Here is a 19,502-nt window from a genome sequence, read left to right as displayed (position 1 = left end):
CCTGGGCCCAGGAGGCAGAGTTTGCAGTGAGCCAAGATCGCATCACTGCACTCCAGCCTGGGCAATAGAGTAAGACCCTGCCTCAAAACAAACAAAAAACATGTGGAAGAGGAGGGGATGTCCTGCCAGGATGGTGGAGCTGGGTTGGACGCAGGATCTGGAGGTTGGGGGTGGGGAGAGCAGGGGTCTCCCTCCAGCACAGGGAGCAGCTGCCTTCGCAGGCAGGAGGTTTTGTGAGCCTGCTTTTGTTCCTTGCAGCACCCGTGGGGAGAGGGTGGGTGGGGGGTCTGCCGCCGTCTTAGCTGTTCAGCATCTGAACCTCCCTCCCATTAGGGGAGCCCTGTGCCACCTCCTATTCCAGAGGCCACACTCTTGTCCTCCCAGACCCTGGCACAGCAGCAGGTGCCAGCTTGAGCTTGGCCCAGCAGCTGCCTCCCTGGGGACTCTGTGCCTGCAACGGGCCATGGAGAAGCAGGGGCAGTTCCGAATTCCTGCTGGTGGTGAGCGACGTTCTGTGCCCAGAACCTGCTGTGGCATTGTCACGAATGCCCCCGCCTCCCCGGCATCCAGCGGGTCCTCCAGCCTCCCCTGAGACTCTGTGGTTCCCAGGATCTTCCAGCGCACCTCTCCGCGACCTCACTCAGCCCAGGGAGGTGTCTTTTATTTGTAGTCAAGCACCTGTTGGTGGGTATTGACATTGTTGCCAATTTTTCACTCTTACAAGGCTGAGATGAGAATCTCTGTCCCCTGTCCCCGTGGTCAAGGATTTCCAGAGCGAAGCTTCCTAACTCCTGCTGTTCATTCTCCCTCCTCCCAGCTTCCACAGTCTGCTGTCTGCTGCTCTCCACGACCCAGCCCGGTCACGTCTTCCAGAGACCCGATCGCCCCGCCAGAGGTGCAGCCCTGACCTTGCTGCCTCAGCATCCTTCCCTTCCCGTCGGACATGAGCAGGAGGTAGTGCTCACAAAAGCACACCCACCTATAGGCTGGGTGCGGTGGCTCACGCCTGGAATCCCAACACTTTGGGAGGCCGAGGTGGGTGGATCACCTGAGGTCAAGAGTTCAAGACCAGCCTGGCCCACATGGTGAAACCCCATCTCTACAAAAATACAAAAGTTACCCGGGCATGATGGCGGGTGCCTGTAGTCCCAGATGCTCAGGAGGCTGAGGCGGGAGAAGCGCTTGAAACCGGGAGGTGGAGGTTGCAGTGAGCCAAGATCGCACCACTACGCCCCAGCCTGGGCGACAGAACAAGATTCCGTCTTGGCCGGGCGTGGTGGCTCAAGCCTGTAATCCCAGCACTTTGGGAGGCCAAGATGGGCGGATCACGAGGTCAGGAGATCGAGACCATCCTGGCTAACACAGTGAAACCACGTCTCTACTAAAAAATACAAAAAACTAGCCGGGCGAGGTGGCGGGCGCCTGTAGTCCCAGCTACTCGGGAGGCTGAGGCAGGAGAATGGTGTAAACCCGGGAGGCAGAGCTTGCAGTGAGCTGAGATCCGGCCACTGCACTCCAGCCTGGGCGACAGAGCGAGACTCCGTCTCAAAAAAAAAAAAAAAAAAAAAAAAGATTCCGTCTCAAAAATAAATAAATAAAATAAAATAAAGCACACCCATCCAGATAAGGGGTGAGGGCACCCGTCACAGCCAGACTTTCATGAACACACACACGCCTATGCCCACACAATCACACACCCACGTGCACGTGTGCAGTGACGCGCACCCTCCTGCTCGTGTCCCACTGTGTCATTGCTCCGGGCTGGGAGGTGTGCTTCCTGTTCCATCTTCCCCTCTAGCCAGTAGCTTCACAAGGACAGGGACTCTGCCTCATTCCCTGCCCCCCAGAGCCTGGCACACCTGATGTCTAAACACCGTATAGACCCAACAACACTTTCTGTACAAACAAATGTAGGAACCACAATGTCATTTTAATGACCTCAGACCAGTGACAAGGGCAGACTGACCAGGGGCTGTGGGGGGACCCCAGAGCGACCTCGAGGGTGCCCTGGTGCTTACCACCTGGAACCTGGTGAGGCAGTGGGAGAACTCCTGGCGGACACGAGTGGAAGTCTTCTTGAAGCTGAGAGCTCAGGGGAGTAGGGGGACATCTGGTGGACAGTTGTTGATGATTGTTGCAGAGAAGAAGGAAGCCAAGGAGGGGAGCCTGCAGTGAGGGCGTCCTGGGGTTCTCGGGTTCTTACCACCCTTGGGCCACGTCATCTAGTCCACACCCGAGGAATTGGTCAGGTAGAAGGGGCGGATGACCGTGCGGAAACTGTTGAAGTGCCCTGCTGGGCAGGGGAAGAAGGAGGTGCTCTTTGAGCTGTTGGTGTCCAGGGCACTGGGAATCGCAGCCTTCCGGCCCTCGAAATCGGTGGCGTCTGCCACAAAGAGCCCTTCGCAGAGCATCAGGGCTTTGTTTTCGTAGGCAATGCTGCGATCTGAGCCGCCAGACTTGGTGAGGCCCAGGATGGGGAGCTCGTCGGACGAGCAGGAGAAGCCGTAGTTCCAGCAGCTCTGAATGGTGGGGAGGTAGACCAGGGACCAGGACACCCTCTTGTCCTGGAAGAGGAAGCTGGGGTGTTGTGGGGTCTGGAAGGACTGGTAGGGGTAGTATCTGTAGTCAGAGGGGGCTTGGAAGTAATTAGAATATTTGACCAAAGGTCCCTGTCTGGACTGATAGACCAGCTGTGACTTCCGTGCACTCCAGGAACTGTCCGTCACAGAGGCGCTCCAGGTGGGCGAGGTGTAAATCCGGGGCTTGTAGGCATCTTCGGTGAGGTTCAGGCCTTTGTACCGGGCCAGCAACTGGAAGGGCACAGTGTGGAATTCCAGGGCCTGCAGAGTCTTCCTCTGGAACAGGGCCTTGTGGCTCCAGTACAGGGTCAGGTTGAACTGTAGCTCAAAGAGCTCCTCAGGGAGCATCATAGGGAAGCGGACCTTCTCCACCAAGCCCTCCACCTCCTCATGGGAGGCACGCTCCCCCCAGCTCCAGGTGTCCACGGCCTTCAGTAGGGCCAGCTCGCTGGGCACCACCAGGTCGCTCCTGGGCAGCAGCAGCTGGAGCACGTCTGTGGGGACACTGGGCCAGGCCTCGGCCTGTGTCAGGGCCTCGAAGTTCCAGGCCAGGAACTGCAGGCAGAGCTTCTCCAGCAGGGTGTCCCCTGTGGCTAGTGCATAGGCATACAGGTCCAGGGGCGTCTGGAACGAGGGGTCCTGGGGGAGGAGGATGGCAAAGAGGCTTGCACAGTAGCCCTGCAGCTGCTTGGCCCCATAGGCAGAGGCCAGCTTGTGGAAGCACTTGACCGACGACAGGGCGATGTCGATCCTTCGGGAGTAGAAGTACCTGGGGAGAAAGAGGGAGAGTGGATGCCGGCCCCACAGGACAGCAGGGGAGCCCTGAGCCTGCCTGTCCAACACAGCCACCCGAGTGTGCACAGCGTGGGAGCGAGCATGCGTGTGTGTGCAACTGCGCGAGCGCACGTGTGACAACGGTACATGTGCATGCAAGAGTGTGTGCAGGTGTGCGTGTGTGTGGGTGTGCTTTTGAAGCAGGGAGGAGGACAAAGCCCCTGGCAGCCCCAGAGCCTGAGGACGAGACGGCTCACCTGAGAAAGTCCCTGACCATGGGCACACACTCGGCATCCACACTCATGGTGACATTGCTGCCTGGCTCCTTCCACAGGGCCTGAGCCTCCAGGTTGGCAGTCAGGATGATCGTGTGGCCACAGAAGCCCAGGGCGTCCTCGCCCTGCACACTCACACTGATGGACAGGTCGCAGCCCTGCTGGCTGTCAAAAATCTGGCCAAGGACTTCCGAGAGCTCCCTGGAGAGGTCCAGGGTGTGGGTGCTCCTGGTTTCTAAGAAGGGGCGGGAGGGAAGCAGGCTACGTTAGGAGCCGGGACGCTGCCACTCTCTGGGGGCAGCGTCTTCATCTGAAAGTGGGGGGTTCGTGGCTGCCTCATCCTCTCTGGAAGGCTCCTGGGAAGATAAGGGACAGGAGAGACCGAAAGTGTCGGATCCCTGGGCCGTGAGGCCCCACCCCTTCCAGCCCTGGGGAACAAGAGCAGCTGGGACCTGGCCAAGCCTGTCCAGGCCCCCGCCTTAGGCCCTCTGCTCTGTGCTGCTCCCCCGATTCAGGCAGCAGCTCTGCAGGGAGACTTGGTGGTGCTGACTCTGGAGCCCCACTCCCCAGCCTCAGTCATCAACCACCACTGACACTGCCCTTCTCAAACCAAAACCATTGCCTGCTTAGATGGCCTGAAAAGTGAGGGTCCTGTGGCAACCCCATTTTAGAACTCTGGGGGTCCTCGAGCAGCCTCCTGTGGGGGACAAGACCTGCAGAAGTCATGGGAGGCTCCCGGGTCAGGGGTCAGTGTGGTGTACCCTCCCCCCTTCTTTGAGCCCCTCTCAAAGCCTAACTCAAAACGAAATCCCATAGTTTTTTCTTTGTCACAAATATAATAGGTTTGAAGTAACCATGACCTTTCAACCAGGTGGGCTTGCCCTGGGCCTCCTAAAACCTGAACCACTGCAGGACCCCCAGCTGCCTCCCACCTGCACGCCTCACCACAGCTCTCCTGCCCCAGGAGCTTTTGCCCGGCACCCACAGCCCCGCATGCTCCGCCTGGCCTCCCCCGGCCCCCGACAGCCCCATGGCATCTCGTGGGCTTCCCGCACTGTGAGTCCAGGCTTGGCTCCAGTCATTTGTCCATCCCATGTGGGCACAGGGGCTCCCTGGGATTCGACCCCTCCTGCCTTAGGGGCCTCCAGCTCCTGGCAAAGGGCGGTAGGCAGGAAGTGCCCAGGCTGTCCCGTGCAAGCCCAGGAAGAACCACCTTGGCACGGAAGAAACACAAGAAACTCAGATCCAGGGGCTCCAACCCATAGAGCAGCCTGGGTTCCCTCCACACCGGGCTGGGTTGGGGGAAGCTGGCTGGGGCGGCGAGTGGTCGGGCCTCCCTCCGCCAGGACGGGCTTGAGCCTGTCGCATGCTGTGAAGTGTGTTTCCGAGCGGGCGCTGGCACTTCAGGTCGGGCTGCAGCCTGGTGTCCTGCTCACTGAGACTGTGGCTCCCTGCCCCACACTCGGGTTCCGCATGGAGACTTGGTGGTTCTGGGCGTTTCTCCAGAAGGGGCTGGGGAGGAGTCCAGGACTGTGGGACTGGGAGCTGGTGGGCTCTTTGGACGTCCGGGACTCTCCACGCGGAGTGGGCAGGTGGTAGTGGAAGGAACCTTTGTGTGCTTCGTGTGTGGTGGGGTGGTGCCGGGAGGGGCAGGGGCCACGGGACCCCAGGACACGCTGGGGCCTCCGCAGGGAAGTGCTCACCATTGGTGCAGACCACACCAGCGTCTCTCTCGTGCCTGCAGTTGCTCTTCAGCCAGCCCAGGGACTTGCAGTCGGCCAGCGAGGCCTCGGTTCCCATGCACTGGACCTCGTCCAGCATGATGGGGCCTGATCCTGTGGACACAGCAGATGGCAGGGCTGGGGGTGTGATGACTGCACCTAGGAGTCCCACAGCGAGACTCAGCCCTTTGTTCCGTGCCCCAGCCGTGCGGGTCCGTCTGCGTACAGGTCCTTCACCGGCGAACCACGGTGGATATTCCAGCAAGGGCTGGGTTTGATTGCAACGTCAGGCCATAAACTTAGCCTTCATGCTTACAAAGCTTACTGGCTCCTGCAGCAACATCACGTTCATGTACAGTAATTGCGTGCCTGTCCCTGCAACATCAGGCGCACATACTGTATTTGTGTGACTATCCCTGCTGCAAAATAGTTGGTGGATTGTTTCTCTTTTTTTTCCAGAATTGCAACTGCTGTGTTAGTGGAAATCTTCCTGCATACAGACTTTTCTTTTGAGGGGAAATTGTTTCAAGAGGATAAACTCCTGGAGTGGAGTTTCTGGGCCGGAGGGAACAAGCCCAGCCCAGCTCTTGAACCTGCCCAAGCACCCGCCACCGTCACCGGCCAAGTGTGGGTGACGCAGTCCCACCGGAACTTGATCCACAGGGCTTCAGCGCCATCAAAAGTGTTTGCTCTTAGGCCGGGTGTGGTCATCCCAGCACTTCGGGAGGCTGAGGCGGGCGGATCACTTGACACCAGAAGTTCAAGATCAACCTGGCCAACATGGTGAAACCCCTTCTCTACTAAAAAATACAAAAGTCAGCCGGGCATGGTGGCAAGTACCTGCAATCCCAGCTACTCAGAAGGCTGAGGCAAGAGAATCGCTTGAACTCAGGAGGCCGAGGTTGCAGTGAGCCGGGATCGTGCCACTACACTCCAGCCTGGGTGACAGAGCAAGACTCCGTTTAAAAAAAAAAATTGTTTGTTTGCTCTTGCTAAATTAATAGTAATCCAATTTGCATGTCTTTGAAACCTGACTGTCTCATCTTCGGGAATTTGCCCTGCCTGGGAGCTGGCTGTGCTGTGGGTATCGGCCTTGAAGGACGGGGACAGCAGGCCCTACCTTGCCCGAAGGCAGCTCTGCCCAGAGCCTGGGTGGCGTTCTCAAAGCCCAGGGCCCGGCAGACGACGCTGGCATCAGTCAGGTCCCACAGGTTGTCACACACAGTGCCCCACTGGCCTCTGTAGAAGATCTCCACGCGGCCCTGGTTGGTGGCGCCCCCATCGGCCAGCCGCATGTCACCATCGTTCATGCCTGCAGGCAGAGACGAGCGAGGGCCAGGCTGGGGCCTGCGGCACCCACCGCCCGCACCTCCAGGACCCATGCTGTCCTGGGTCTCCCCTGCTGAGCTTCTTTTCCAGGGTTTCAAGGTCCCCTGGCCTCTCCATGAGGGAGGAGTGGAAGATACATATAGCCCCCTGCCCCACGGAGGCTAAACTCGCCTTTCCTTGTTTTAGGGGTCTCAGCCCTTCACTCCATAGACAGAACAGGGGCAGAGAAGCCCCAGGTTCTCAAGCACTGGGAATGGAGGTGGCAAGACCCCGGGGGAAGGATCGTGGGGGAATGGAGGCCCCGTGCTGACCCGCCCGAGGGTGTCTGCAGTTTGGGGGTGCTGGCCTGTGGGGGCGCAGGCCTAGGGACCCCTGGGAGCACAGACGGAATGTTTCCAGGGCAGAGAATGGGATTCCCACTCCACACGTCCTTCTGGGACTCAGCCTGCCGACACTCCAGCCCCTATAGGAGCTGACAGAGCCGGGCAGGAGCTGGGTGCCTGAATCTAGCTGGGGGCACATCTGGCTTCCGTGGGGCCCCCAGGATAAGCGTGAGCCTCCAGGGGCTCACAGTGCAAAGGATGTGAGGAAAAGCAGCCAGGACCCTCTGGAAGATTGACCTGCGTCCGAGGCCATTGACTTCACCACAGCCCCGGTGACTGCTGGTTTGACCAGCTCCTCTGGTTCCCCCTGGACAGAATGGAGGACTCCTTAGTGTCCTATCTATAACCTGCATCTCACCTGAGCCCAGGTGAGCCCCCTGGAACCTCCAAGCCACCATCACTTGGGATACCTGGTGCCGCAGGCAGGAGAGAAGACCTGGCTAACCGCTGGGCCCCGGGCCCCAGGCAGAGCATCTCCTTGAAGCTCTGCGCAGACCCAGGCTGCAGCAGCCTCACAGACTTTTGCTTTTGGCATTTCCCAGGGGCTCAGCTCACCTTGGGTCCCTGCGACCAGCAACCACACCCAGAAGAGCCTCGGAGGGGCCATGGCCGTGCTTGGATGCCCAGATCCTGCTGCAGACAGAAGCGGCAGAGTGAGGCACGGGAGCCAGGTGGCCCGAAGCCCGGGGACCGGCCTGCCCATTAACCCTTCAGCCCGACCTGGGCTGTGTGGCAGGCGGGATCCCTCTCCTGCAGAGCCCACTGTGGTCCCAGTAAGTGTGATGGGTGCTATGGAAGCGCCCTACAGGGGCCCCTCACCTGGTCTGCAGCATGCTCCTGGAAGGATGTGTAAGACTTGGCTAGATGAAGGGGTGGGCTGGGGGTACCCCCTGGCAGTTAAGGACAGCAAGAATCGGTGACTAGAGGCAAGTGAGCTCATCTCAAAAAACCAGGCCCCGGGCAAGGCCGCCACATGGGCATGGGCGGGGAGGGTGGAGAGGGAGGAGGCCATGGGCACAGGCCCAGGTCGGGAGGCCGGGTGAGCCTGGTTAAGATCTGGGCCTTAATCTTCAGGCAACAGACCCCCACAGGGACTGTCCCAGAGGCCTAAGCAGGCAAAGGCAGGCTGCAGAGTGGATGGGAGGGGACTCGTCAGGAGAGGCCACGGAGGCTGGGCCGGGGTGACAGATAAGCAGCAAGGAGACACATCGGGGCTCCATGGTGTTCGGATGGGGAAGATAGGGGAAAAGGGTCAGGGCTGCAGCCCAGGGTGGGCCATGCTGGGGGAAGAACGGGGAGGAAATGCTGAAGTATCCCCAAGACACTGACACTCAGGCTGCGGTTGGGGAGGTCCGGGTCTCCGCCTTCTGGCCTGGTGTTCTTGCCTCCGTGTAATTTCCACGCTTTTGTCTTCGCCTGCCTCCCTCCCCCACACCCCGCCAATGGAGAGACAGGTATGGCTTCTCTGGCTCGGTAAGAATCCTGTGACACCTGACACTGTCCCCTCAGTTCAGCAAGCCAGGGGCAGGCCTCTGGGTGGCACTGCTGTGGGCACCGGCTGGGAGTCTGGGCCTGGTGACCTTGAGGCTGCTCAGAGGGGGCCTGGTGGACGGCTGCAATGGCATCGCCAGAGCTTGTTGGAAGTGCTGTCATGGCTGGCCTCGCCCTAGCCCCTCTGCATGGGAGTCTGCATGAACAAGCACCCTGGGAGCTGGGTGCCCTGGCTGGTGAGAGCTTTGCTCTGGGACTCACGCTCACTGGCAATGCGCAGCCACCCCTTATCAGGGCTCCCCAGGCACCACTGGAGGCCTTACCGTGACCTTGAGAACCACCTTAGTTACACCCCACCTTACAAGTGAAGAAGCTGACACCCAGAGAGGTAAATGGGCTCCACGTCCACAGCCATAGGCAGGGGCTCTGCTCGGTGGAGCCCACCTCTCCTCCCTGCGTCAATGTCAGTAGATGGCTAAAGACACCAGGGTGTGACTGCCTGTCCTGTGTGCTGGGGACTGTGCTTGTTTTAGCACTGAAGTTTCCCTGTGTCCTGGGAAACCCTCAGTCCCAGGCACGCCGGTATGGGTGGACGCCCTCTCCACTTCTGTCCCCAGCCACTTCACTCCGCTGCAGCCACCAGGTTTGTCCGTCCTGGGAGAGTAACTCAGGGCCTTGGAAAAATGGCCAAGTGGCCAGGCGCGATGGCTCACGCCTGTAATCCTAGAACTTTGGGAGGCTGGGGCAGGTGTATCATTTGAGGTCAGGAGTTCGAGACCAGCCTGGCCAACATGGTGAAACCCCACCTCTACTAAAAATACAAAAGAAGAAGGAGAAGGGGAAGGAGAAGAAGGAGAAGAAGTTGGGCGTGGTGGTGCGCATCTGTAGTCCCAGCTACTCAGGAGGCTGAGGCAACAGAATTGCTTGAATCTGGCAGGCAGAGGTTGCAGTGAGCCATTGCACTACAGCCTGGGTGACAGAGCAAGACTCCGTCTCAAAAAAAAAAGCGGGCAACGAAGCACCTGGCAGGTGGCGTTCCACCCTCTGGGTGGCAGCGGCTGGGACTTTTGCCTGATTCCTTCATACGGGGAGTTGAGACCCGGCTGCCTGTGTTGGCCCCTTCATGCAAATCAGAAAAAAAGGTGCTCTTCCTAGGAGTGGGTGCAGGCCTAGGCCAAATGCACAGGCCCGAGAGAGGCCAACCTGGATTCTAACCCACTTGCCCTTTGGCTGGTATCCTCGTGCAGTGAGCCACCTGCCCAACTGCACACAGACGCCCTGTGGGCCTGGGAGCAGCAATGACTGTTGCTGGGCTCAGGAGCCCTGGATCCCCAGCTCCAGGCCTATGTGCAAACAGGGAGGCATGACCCCCACTTGCCTGTGTAGAGAGAGGGGTGCCCCGGCCGGGCGCGATGGCTCACGCCTGTCATCCCAGCACTTTGGGAGGCCGAGGCGGGTAGATCACCAGAGGTCAGGAGTTTGAGACCAGGCTGGCCAACATGGCGAAACCCTGTCTCTACTAAAAATACAAAAATTAGCTGGACGTGGTGGTGTGTGCCTGTAGTCCCAGCTACTTGGGAGGCTGAGGCAGGAGAATCGTTTGAACCCGGGAGGCGGAGGCTGCAGTGAGCCGAGATAGCATCACTGTACTCCAGCCTGAGTGACAGAGTGAAAAAACCAGAGAGAGAGAGAGAGAGAGGTGCCCACCTGGGAGCTGGAGGCAGCAGCTTACCTGGCTGGGGCAGCTGCGATGGCTGTGCTGCAGCCCCCTCACTTCCAGCCACAAGAGCCCTCTGCAGACTGTTCCTTTGACCCAGAAGCCTCTCCCAGGGTGGAGTGTGGTCAGGCTGATCCCAGGAAATGCTTCAGAAAAGTCTACTTTCGATTTCTAGAAACCACCTGACATCGATGTCTTCTGGGATTGGCTGCTGCGGATACTCCCCAGGGGCCCTCTCCTTCATCTCAGCTCTGCCCGTGGGTATCAGTGCCGGGCTGGCAGAGGCCCAAGGCGGGAGTCTGGCTGGAGCAAGGCCCGCAAGAGGACTGACAGCCACACTCAGTCGGAAACGCCGCCAGGCTGGCCAGGGGCTGGTGTTTGGGGGACGGGAGGGGAAGCAGCAGAGGCTCTGGGCCCAGACAGTCTGCACCTGGTGGCGGGGCACAGAGCCTCTCTTGGTGACATAATGGCTCTGTCCAGCTCATAGCCATTCCCTTTCCTCCCACTGAAAGCCAGCGCCTCAATTGTCCCTTGAGGAGCACCCCCTCCCACTCCAGGCTGTGTGGTTCCCAGACGGCCCCCAGCTCTTGGCCTTCAACCACCCAAGGCCTGGGTGTCTGAGCCCTGCGGGGCCCCCCGGGCCACACTACTGGTTTCAGGGTGGGGCTGTGAGCCCAGCCAGCTGGTGAGAGCCGGCTTCCGACTGAGAGGATGTGGGCCCAGGCTGCTGGGGCCCATGGGACAGAGCAGAGGGAAGCAGGCATCCTCCGGCCTGAGCTCCTGGGTCCAACTGGCCTAATCAGTGGTCAAGCCTGGGCTTCACCTGCTCAGTGAGGCAATCAGCAGCCTCTTTTGTTTCTGTCACTTGCACTCCGTGATTCTGGACAAGTCTTGGGATGTGCCCAGGCCTCTGACCAGTGGTTCTCAGCCTGGACTGGACAGAAGAATCATCGGGGAGTTTTACAAACTCCTAATGCCCAGACCCAGGAAGTCACCATCTCCGGGAGTGGGGGACAGGCAGGGGCATTTCAAAAGCCCCCAGGCAGTCCCACCGGGTGGAAAGTCCTGGTTCCCTGGCAGCTCAGAGTCCGAGACAGCCAGCCCAGAGGTCAGAGATTCAATGACTATTTCCCTCAAGATGTGAGGGTATAGGCAGCTGCATGGTTTGCCTAATCCCCTCCAGAGGAGCTGTGAAGACCCAGGGGCAGATGCAGCTGGAAATAGAACTGGCATAGCAGGCTGTGGGGAGTTTAAAAAATCTCATCCGGATTAAGGGCCTCAGTGCACAGAAACCCCAGCCTCATCCCTTCTCAGCAGCGCTAATGACTTCTGCCCGAGTGGCCAGGGAAGCACAGGAGTGCCGAGGACAGGAAGGCACCTCTGAGAAGTGCTGGGAAATGTTTTAAAACTCAGATGCCGAATCTTTAGCCCCAGAGCCCGGGAAAGTCCTGAGCCATCCAGGCAGGTAAAATGGAAGACCCAGAGGCCTCCTTGTGGAATTAGAGCACCAGTATCTGCTCCCCTGGGGCTCACAAGGCCTTTCCGGTAGGCGATGACCATGGGGTGGTGGGAAGCGCTGGCAGGGGACAGGCAGCGGACAGGCAGCTCAGTTCTGAGAAGACAGCTGGGTGAGAGCCTCAGATTCGTGTGGACAGAACTGCTGTCATCAGGAAGCCACTCCCAAGACATGGTGGGGAAAATGCTGGGCGTTTCAGAGATGAGAATGGTTAACTGGCCTGTAAGATCATCTTTTGTGCCTCTACCCCAAACCTCTCCGCAAATAGAGGAACACTCCCTATAAATAGCTAATATGGATTTCACCAGGCATTACTGTAAACCTTGCCACGAATGAACGCATTTAATACTTCCAGCCATGATGGGAAGCAGCTGCTCTTATGTTCCCTGTTACAGACGAGAAAACAGAGGCTCAACGAGGCAACGTAATTGGCTAAAATTGTGCAGCTGGAAGGGGAAAAACTGGGATTTCAAACGCATCCTTTTCTTCTTTTTAAAAATTGGCTTCGTTGGCATGTAATTTACCTGCAAAGTTTTGGCAAATGTGTAGCGATGGTATCGTGACAACAATCATTACCCAGGGCGTTTTAATCACTCCAGGAATTCTCTTATGCCTCTCTGCAGCCACCCCTCCCCCAGCCCCTTCCCAGCAACCACTTCTCAGCTTCTGCCACTGCTGGTTGCCTTTTCTAGAATTCCCTCTATTTTGTCTTCTTTTCTAAGACACACTCTCCCTCCATTGCCCAGGCTGGAGTGCAGTGGCATGATCTCGGCTCACTGCAACCTCTGCCTCCCAGGTTCACGCGATTCTCCTGCCTCAGTCTCCTCCCAGCTAATTTTTGTATTTTTAGTAGAGAAGGGGTTTCTCCACATTGGCCAGGCTGGCCTCAAACTTCTGACCTCAGGTGATCCACCTGCCTCTGCCTCCCAAATCGCTGGGATTACAGGCGTGAGGCACCACTCCTGGCCCCTAGAATTCCCTCTAAATGGAATTACACAGCATTTAATATTTTGCATGTGGCTTCTTTTACTTACCACAATGCTTTTGAGATCCATCCATGCTATCTCAACTGTCAATAACTGGCTCCTGGTTTTGCCGGGTAACGGCCCACTGTATGGACAGAACAGCGCTGCTAATGCATATTTGCACTGATGGACATTGGGTCATTCCATCTTCTACTACTGTGCATAAAGCTGCTGGAAACATTTGGATACAAGTCTTTGTGTGAATGTAAGTATTTATTTTGTGTAAATACCTAGGAGCAGCATTACTGGGTCATATGGTAGATACATGTTTACCTTTTTAAGAAACTACCCAGCACTTCAGGAGGCTGAGGTGGGTAGATCACGAGGTCAGGAGTTCAAGACCAGCCTGGTCAAGATGGTGAGACCCTGAGTCTACAAAAAAATACAAAAATTAGCCAAATGTGGTGGCGGGCACCTGTAATCCCAGCTATTCGGGAGGCTGAGGCAGGAGAATCACTTGAACCTGGGAGGCAGAGGTTGCAGTGAGCTGAGATTGCACCACTACACTCCAGCCTGGGCGACAGAGTGCAACACCTTCTCAGAAAAAAAAAAAAAAAAAAAAGAAAGAAAGAAAAAGGAAAAAAGAAAAGAAACTGTTTTCCAAAGTTGCTGAAACATTTTGCGTTCTTGCTAGTAATTTCTTCGTGTTCCAGTGGCTCTAAATCATCACCAATACTTGCTATTGTCAGTCTTTCAATTTCATCCATTCTGGAGGGCATGTAGTGAAGTTTCTTTGTGGTTATAATGACGAATGATGTTGAGCATCTTTATGCTTCTCTGTCATTCACACAATCTCTTTGGCAAAGCATCTGTTCAAATCTTATGCATATTTGAAAACTGGCTTGTTTGTTGTGTAAGTTCTTTATATATATTCTGTTCCTGTAGCAGATGTATGATTTACACATTTTTTTAAAACGAAAAGCTTGCTTTTCATTATCTTTTTTTTTTTTTTTTTTCCTGAGACAGAGTCTCGCTCTGTCCCCCAGGCTGGAGTGCAGTGGCGCGATCTTGGCTCACTGCAACCTCTGCCTCCTGGGTTCATGCCATTCTCCTGCCTCAGCCTCCTGAGTAGCTGAGACTACAGGCACCCACCACCACGCCGGCTAATTTTTTGTATTTTTTTTTAGTGGAGATGGGGTTTCACTGTGTTGGCCAGGATGGTCTCAATCTCCCGACCTCGTGATTCGCCTGCCTCAGCCCCACAAAGTGCTGGGATTACAGGCGTGAACCACCATGCCCGGCCTTTTTTTTTTTTTTGAGACGGAGTCTTGCTCTGTCGCCCAGGCTGGAGTACAGTGGCTCTATCTCGGCTCTCTGAAAGCTCCGCCTCCCGGGTTCAAGCCATTCTCCTGCCTCAGCCTCCTGAGTAGCTGGGACTACAGGTGCCCACCACCTCGCCCGGCTAATTCTTTTGTATTTTTAGTAAAGACGGGGTTTCAGCATGTTAGCCAGGATGGTCTCCATCTCCTGACCTCATGATCCACCCGCCTCGGCCTCCCAAAGTGCTGGGATTACAGGCATGAGCCACCGTGCCCGGCCACTTTTCATTATCTTAACAGTGTTTCCTGAAGAGCAAAGTTTTATATTTATTTATTTTTATTTATTTATTTATTTATTTATTTATTTATTTATTTATTTTGAGATGGAGTTTGGCTCTTGTTGCCCAGGCTGAAGTGCAATGGCACAAGTTCGGCCCACTGCAACCTCTGCCTCCCGGTTCAAGCGATTCTCCTGGCTCAGCCTCCTGAGTAGCTGGGATTACTTGGGAGGCTGCATCACTACACCTAGCTAATTTTTATATTTTTAGTAGAGATAGGGTTTCACCATGTTGTTCAGGCTGGTCCTGAACTCCTGATCTCAGGTGATCTGCCTGCCTCAGTCTCCCAAAGTGCTGGGATTAGAGGTGTGAGGCACCGTGCCTGGCAGAGCAAAGGTTTTGAATTTGGATGAAGCTCAATTTGTCATTCTTCTGCTGTCAGATCTATGAAATCTTGGCCTAACCCTAGGTCACAAAGGTTTTCTCCTGTCTTCTAGGAGTCTGCTACTTTTAGCTGTTATATTTGGGTCTCTGGTCTTTCCTGAGTGAATTTTGAGTATGGTGGGAGATAAGGGTTGAAGTCATTTGTTCCCATAGAGAACAGAGTTGTGAAAGGAAAATATCTTGGGCCCCAAAATCACCAGCTAAAGGGAAAAGTGAAGCTGGGGCTGCTTAGGGCCAACTTGCCTTCCATTCTATTCAGTCACCCTCTGCTCGCCGGGCACGGTGGCCACGCCTGGAATCCCAGCACTTTGGGAGGCCGAGGCGGGTGGATCACGAGGTCAGGAGATCGAGACCATCCTGGCTGACACAGTGAAAACCCGTCTCTACTAAAAATACAAAAAATTAGCTGGAGGTGGTGGCACCCGCCTGTGGTCCCAGCTACTTGGGAGGCTGAGGCAGGAGAATGGCATGAACTCGGGAGGTGGAGGTTGCAGTGAGCCGAGATGGTGCCACTCACTCCAGCCTGGGCGACACAGCAAGACTCTGTCAAAAGAAAAAAAAAAAAAAAGAATGCTACCATTTGTCTCTCATCTACCTGTGACCTGGAAGCCTCCTCCCCACTTGGAGTTGTCCTGCCTTTCCAGACTGAACCAATGTTCATTTTACATGTGTTGATTGATGTCTTAATATCTCCCTAAAATGTATAAAACCAAGCTGTGCTCCCACCATCTTGGGCCCACATTCTCAGGCCCTCCTGAGGCTGTGTCAGGGACGCCCACGTCCTCAACCTTGGCAAAATAATCTCTAAATTAACTGAGCCCCACTGAGCACGGTGGCTCATGCCTGTAATCCCAGCACTTTGGGAGGCCAAGGAGGGCAGATCACTTGAGGTCAGGAATTCAAGACCAGCCTGGCCAACATGGTGAAACCCCATCTCTACCAAAATATAAAAAATTAGCCGGGTGTGGTGGTACACACCTGTAATCCCAGCTACTTGGAAGGCTGAGGCAGGAGAATCCCTTAAACCTGGGAGGCAGAGATTGCAGTGAGCCAAGATCACGCCACTGCACTCCAGCCTGGCGACAGAGAGAGATTCTGTCCCAAACAAATAAATAAAATAAAATAAATTCACTGAGACCTGTCTCAAGTTTTCGGGGTTCACAGAGTTGTCCCAGCACCAAAAATCTTTTTGGGAAGACAATCTTTTGGATTTCAGGTGAATTACACTGGCTCTTTTGTCAAAAGTCAAGGGGCCACATCCATAAGGGTCTACTTCTGGACCCTCTTCTGTCTCATTCATCGGTGTCTGTTTTTCTTATGGCAATACTGCACTGTTTTGATTACTTGTGGCATTATAGTAAGTCTTGAAGCCAGATAGTGTAAGTCCTTCAACTTTGCTTTCCTTTCTCAAAATCAACTCTTTAGACCCATGAAGATGTATACTGTTTTATTCTTTTGGGTCTTTGATTTTCTTCATCAGTGTTTCGTAGTTTCAGGATGGAGATGTCACACATCTTTTGTTAGACTTACAGCTAACTATTTCCCGATTTTTGGTGCTACTGTAATTGACAATGTTTAAAAATTTTTCAATTTCTAGTTGTTCACTGCAGTTATAATAAAGTTAAATTTTGTATGTGGAATCAATATATTAATATGTTAAATTTAACATATTAATATATTAAATTTAGTATGTGTAGTTCTGTGGTTTGAGACGGAGTTTTGCTCTGTTACCCAGGCTGGAGTGCAGTGGTACAAATACTGCTAACTGCAACCCCAACCTCCTGGGCGCAAGTGATCCTCCCACTCAGCCTCCCATGTAGCTGGGACCACAGGCATGGGTGACCACATCCAGCTAATCTTTACAATTTTTTGTAGAGGGTCTTGCTATGTTGCCCAGGCTAGCCTTGAACTCCTGGGCTCAAGTGATTCTCTTGTCTCAGCCTCCCAAAGTGCTGGGATTACAGGTGTGAGCTACCGTACCTAGCCTCAGAGCTATTTTTTGAAGATTTCTTAGGCTCGTCTAGCTAGTCAAGCTTGTCACTGGTGAATAAAGACAGTTTCATTCCTTCTTTTCAAATCTGAATAACTTCTTTTTTTTTCTTTTGCACCAATAGGATGACAAATAAAAGTGATGAGAGCAATGTCAGTTTCCTGGGTTAGGTAAACGTACTGTTCTTAGGTAATCAGTACATTGGAGGGAGCCATATGAATGCTACACAGAAACACAACCGCTGGCCCCGCTTATCTGCGGTTTCGCTTACTGCAGTTTCGGTTACCTGCGGTCATCTGAGGTCTGAAAATATTAAATGGAAGATTCCAGAAATAATTCATAACTTTTAAATTGCACACTGTTCCTACTGGGATGAAATACTGTGCCATCCTGCTCCTTCCCTTCTTCATCACAAGGGCGAGTACAGTACGGTAAGATATTTAGAGAGACCCCATGCACATAACTCTTATTTCAGACTATTGTTCTGATTGTTCTATTTACTGTGCTACTGTTAATCTCTTACTGTGCCTAATTTATGAATTAAGCTTTCTCGCAGGTATGAATGTAGAACAGGAAATTCCATACTATCTAGGGTTTCAGGCATCCACTGCGGGTCTTGGAATGTATCCCCTACAGATAAGGGGGATGTAAACCAAAAAGTGTCTGAGACAGTTCTCAACCAATTAATTTTGCCAAGGTTAAGGACAAGGCCAGGGAGGCAAAACAAAAACGTGACAAAATATGGAATCACTGAAACAGTCTGTGGTCTGTGCCTGTCTCCAGAGGTGACTTTGAGGGCTTCCATATTTAAAGGGGAAATGCAGGCTGGAGGGGGAAGAGGGAAGGTCCGGTCCTAGTGCTGCCTCCACGGGTTGCAAAAGAAGAGGAGCAGGCAGGGGAACAGTCAATGGTGTATTCCTCTGGTGCTCAGTAAACTGGCACTTCACATAAGATAAGGTGAGCACAGTAGCTACCTGCAGTCTTTAGCCTTTCCTCTGTCGCTATCTGCTTAGGAACAAAAGGAAAGGCAGCTGCTTGCATGACTCAGCTCTCAGCTTCATGTTTTTTCCTATTGGCAGAGTGAATTGGGGTTTTTATTTTCCTTTCACAGGACCTACTGCATTTTTGCAACCTCTATGTGGTTCAAAATTTTATTTCAAAGGAAAAAATGGTGGGGAAAAAAGTGGTGAAAACAGACACTCTTGCCTTGTTCCTTAGGGGGCAGGCATTCTGTGTCTGACCATGAAGTAGAAGCTTAGCTGTGAACTTCTCACCGGTGCCCTTGATCGGGGTAAGGATGTTCTCTAAGGGTTTTTTTGGCTTTTTGTTTAGAATTGGATTGGGTGAATGGGTGTTAGATTCTGTCAAGTGCTTTTTCTATATCTTTTGAGATTATCATGCTTTCCCCGCCCACTTTTTTTTTTTTTTTTTTTTTTTTTTTTTGAGATGGAGTCTCACTCTGTCACCCAGGCTGGAGAGCAATGGCATGATGTCGGTTCACAGCAACCTCCGCCTCTCAGGTTCAAGCGATTCTCCTGCCTCAGCCTCCCAAGTAGCTGGGACTATAGGCACGCCCCACCACGCCCAGCTAATTTTTGTGTTTTTAGTAGAGATGGGGTTTCGCCATGTTGGCCAGGCTGGTCTCAAACTCCTGACCTCAAATGATCTGCCCACCTCAGCCTCCCAAAATGCTGGGATTACAGGCATGAGTCATCACACCCTGCCCCCTTTTCAGTTGTTAATATGAATTTCATTGATTGATTTCAGAATATTGAACTAACCCTGTATTCCTAGAATAAACCACACCTATCGTGAAGTATTCTTGTCAGAGGCGTTTGAACCAGAGCCGCTCCATCTTGAACAGGGTCTGGGTAAAATACGGCTGAGACCTGCTGGGGTGCATTCCCAGGAGGTTTAGGCATTCTTAGTCACTGGAGACAGAAGTTTGGAACAAGATACAGGTCATACCTCGCTGATAAAAAGGGCTGACCGGGTGCAGTGGCTCACACCTGTAATCCCAGCACTTTGGGAGGTCGAGGTGGGCAAATCACGAGGTCAGAAGTTCGAGACCAGCCTGGCCAACATGATGAAACCCTATCTCTACTAAAAATATAAAATTTAGTGGGGCGTTGTGGCACATGACTGTAATCCCTGCTACTCGGGAGGCTGGGGCAGGGGAATCGCTTGAACCCTTGAACCTGGGAGTCGGAGGCTGCAGCGAGCCAAGATTGTGCCACTGCACTCCAGCCGGGGCGACAGAGTGAGACCCCATCCCCTCCCCCCCTCAAAAAAAAAAGAACTCCTTAGCACAGATTAGCAAGCCAAATTCAGCAATAATCAAAAATTAGAATGTTACCGGAAAGGGTGACATTCTAATTTTTCAAGGAGAATCGCTTGAACCTGGGAGATGGAGGTCGCAGTGAGCCAAGATCATGTCCCTGTACTTCAGCCTGGGAGACAGAGCAAGACTCCACCCCCCAAAATAAAAAAAAAGGAAAGAAAAAAATTATACTGCAAGACAGGATTAACACATGGAATGAAAGAAAGTAAACCTCGGTTTTCGTCCAGTTGAGGCGATGGAGAGTCTTCCATTGGCAGATGAGCTGTATGCTGGACCCATGAGTGCGGAGCCAGCAGTCATTGCCCCCCGAGTCCCGCATGTCACAGCTTCTTAAACAGACGATGAAGAGCTTACGTGCAGTTCCTTATCCCAACCCGCCT

The 19,502-nt window shown here is 54.1% G+C and overlaps 2 protein-coding genes across 5 annotated transcripts in view; one reads left to right on the top strand and one right to left on the bottom strand.

Annotated features, from left to right (window-relative positions):
- The window catches only part of ENGASE (endo-beta-N-acetylglucosaminidase), a 639,565-nt gene that overhangs the window by 518,231 nt on the left and 101,832 nt on the right, over positions 1-19,502 (top strand). The window lies entirely within an intron of this gene.
- On the bottom strand, positions 1,912-10,593 carry LGALS3BP (galectin 3 binding protein). Of its 4 annotated transcripts, none has more exons than XM_050764287.1 (6): positions 10,260-10,593; positions 7,617-7,694; positions 6,470-6,661; positions 5,332-5,463; positions 3,611-3,863; positions 1,912-3,348 (listed from the first exon to the last, which is right to left on the bottom strand). In XM_050764287.1, exons 2-6 carry the CDS (start codon positions 7,666-7,668, stop codon positions 2,223-2,225), a joined length of 1,755 nt encoding a protein of 584 aa, XP_050620244.1. In that variant the 5' UTR covers positions 7,669-7,694; positions 10,260-10,593; the 3' UTR covers positions 1,912-2,222. The 4 variants fall into 4 exon arrangements, with proteins under 4 accessions (XP_050620244.1, XP_050620245.1, XP_050620242.1 ...); XM_050764288.1 differs by having other exon boundaries at positions 7,617-7,691; XM_050764285.1 differs by having other exon boundaries at positions 7,617-7,691; positions 10,285-10,593.

This window comes from Macaca thibetana, chromosome 16, assembly GCF_024542745.1.
Source record: "Macaca thibetana thibetana isolate TM-01 chromosome 16, ASM2454274v1, whole genome shotgun sequence".
Lineage (NCBI taxonomy): Eukaryota > Metazoa > Chordata > Mammalia > Primates > Cercopithecidae > Macaca > Macaca thibetana.
The sequence above is the reverse complement of the archived record's forward strand: the minus strand, read 5'-3'. Positions and strand labels throughout refer to the sequence as shown.

What these genes read in the sequence shown, in the direction of transcription:
- LGALS3BP (XM_050764287.1), bottom strand. Translation starts at nt 7,668, where the DNA reads ATGGCCCCTCCGAGGCTCTTCTGGGTGTGGTTGCTGGTCGCAGGGACC. An exon ending in GCTGGTCGCAGGGACCCAAG is followed by an intron (nt 6,662 to 7,616) that starts GTGAGCTGAGCC and finishes CTCTGCCTGCAG; the next exon opens with GCATGAACGATGGTGACATG. An exon ending in TGGTGTGGTCTGCACCAATG is followed by an intron (nt 3,864 to 5,331) that starts GTGAGCACTTCC and finishes GCCCCTTCTTAG; the next exon opens with AAACCAGGAGCACCCACACC.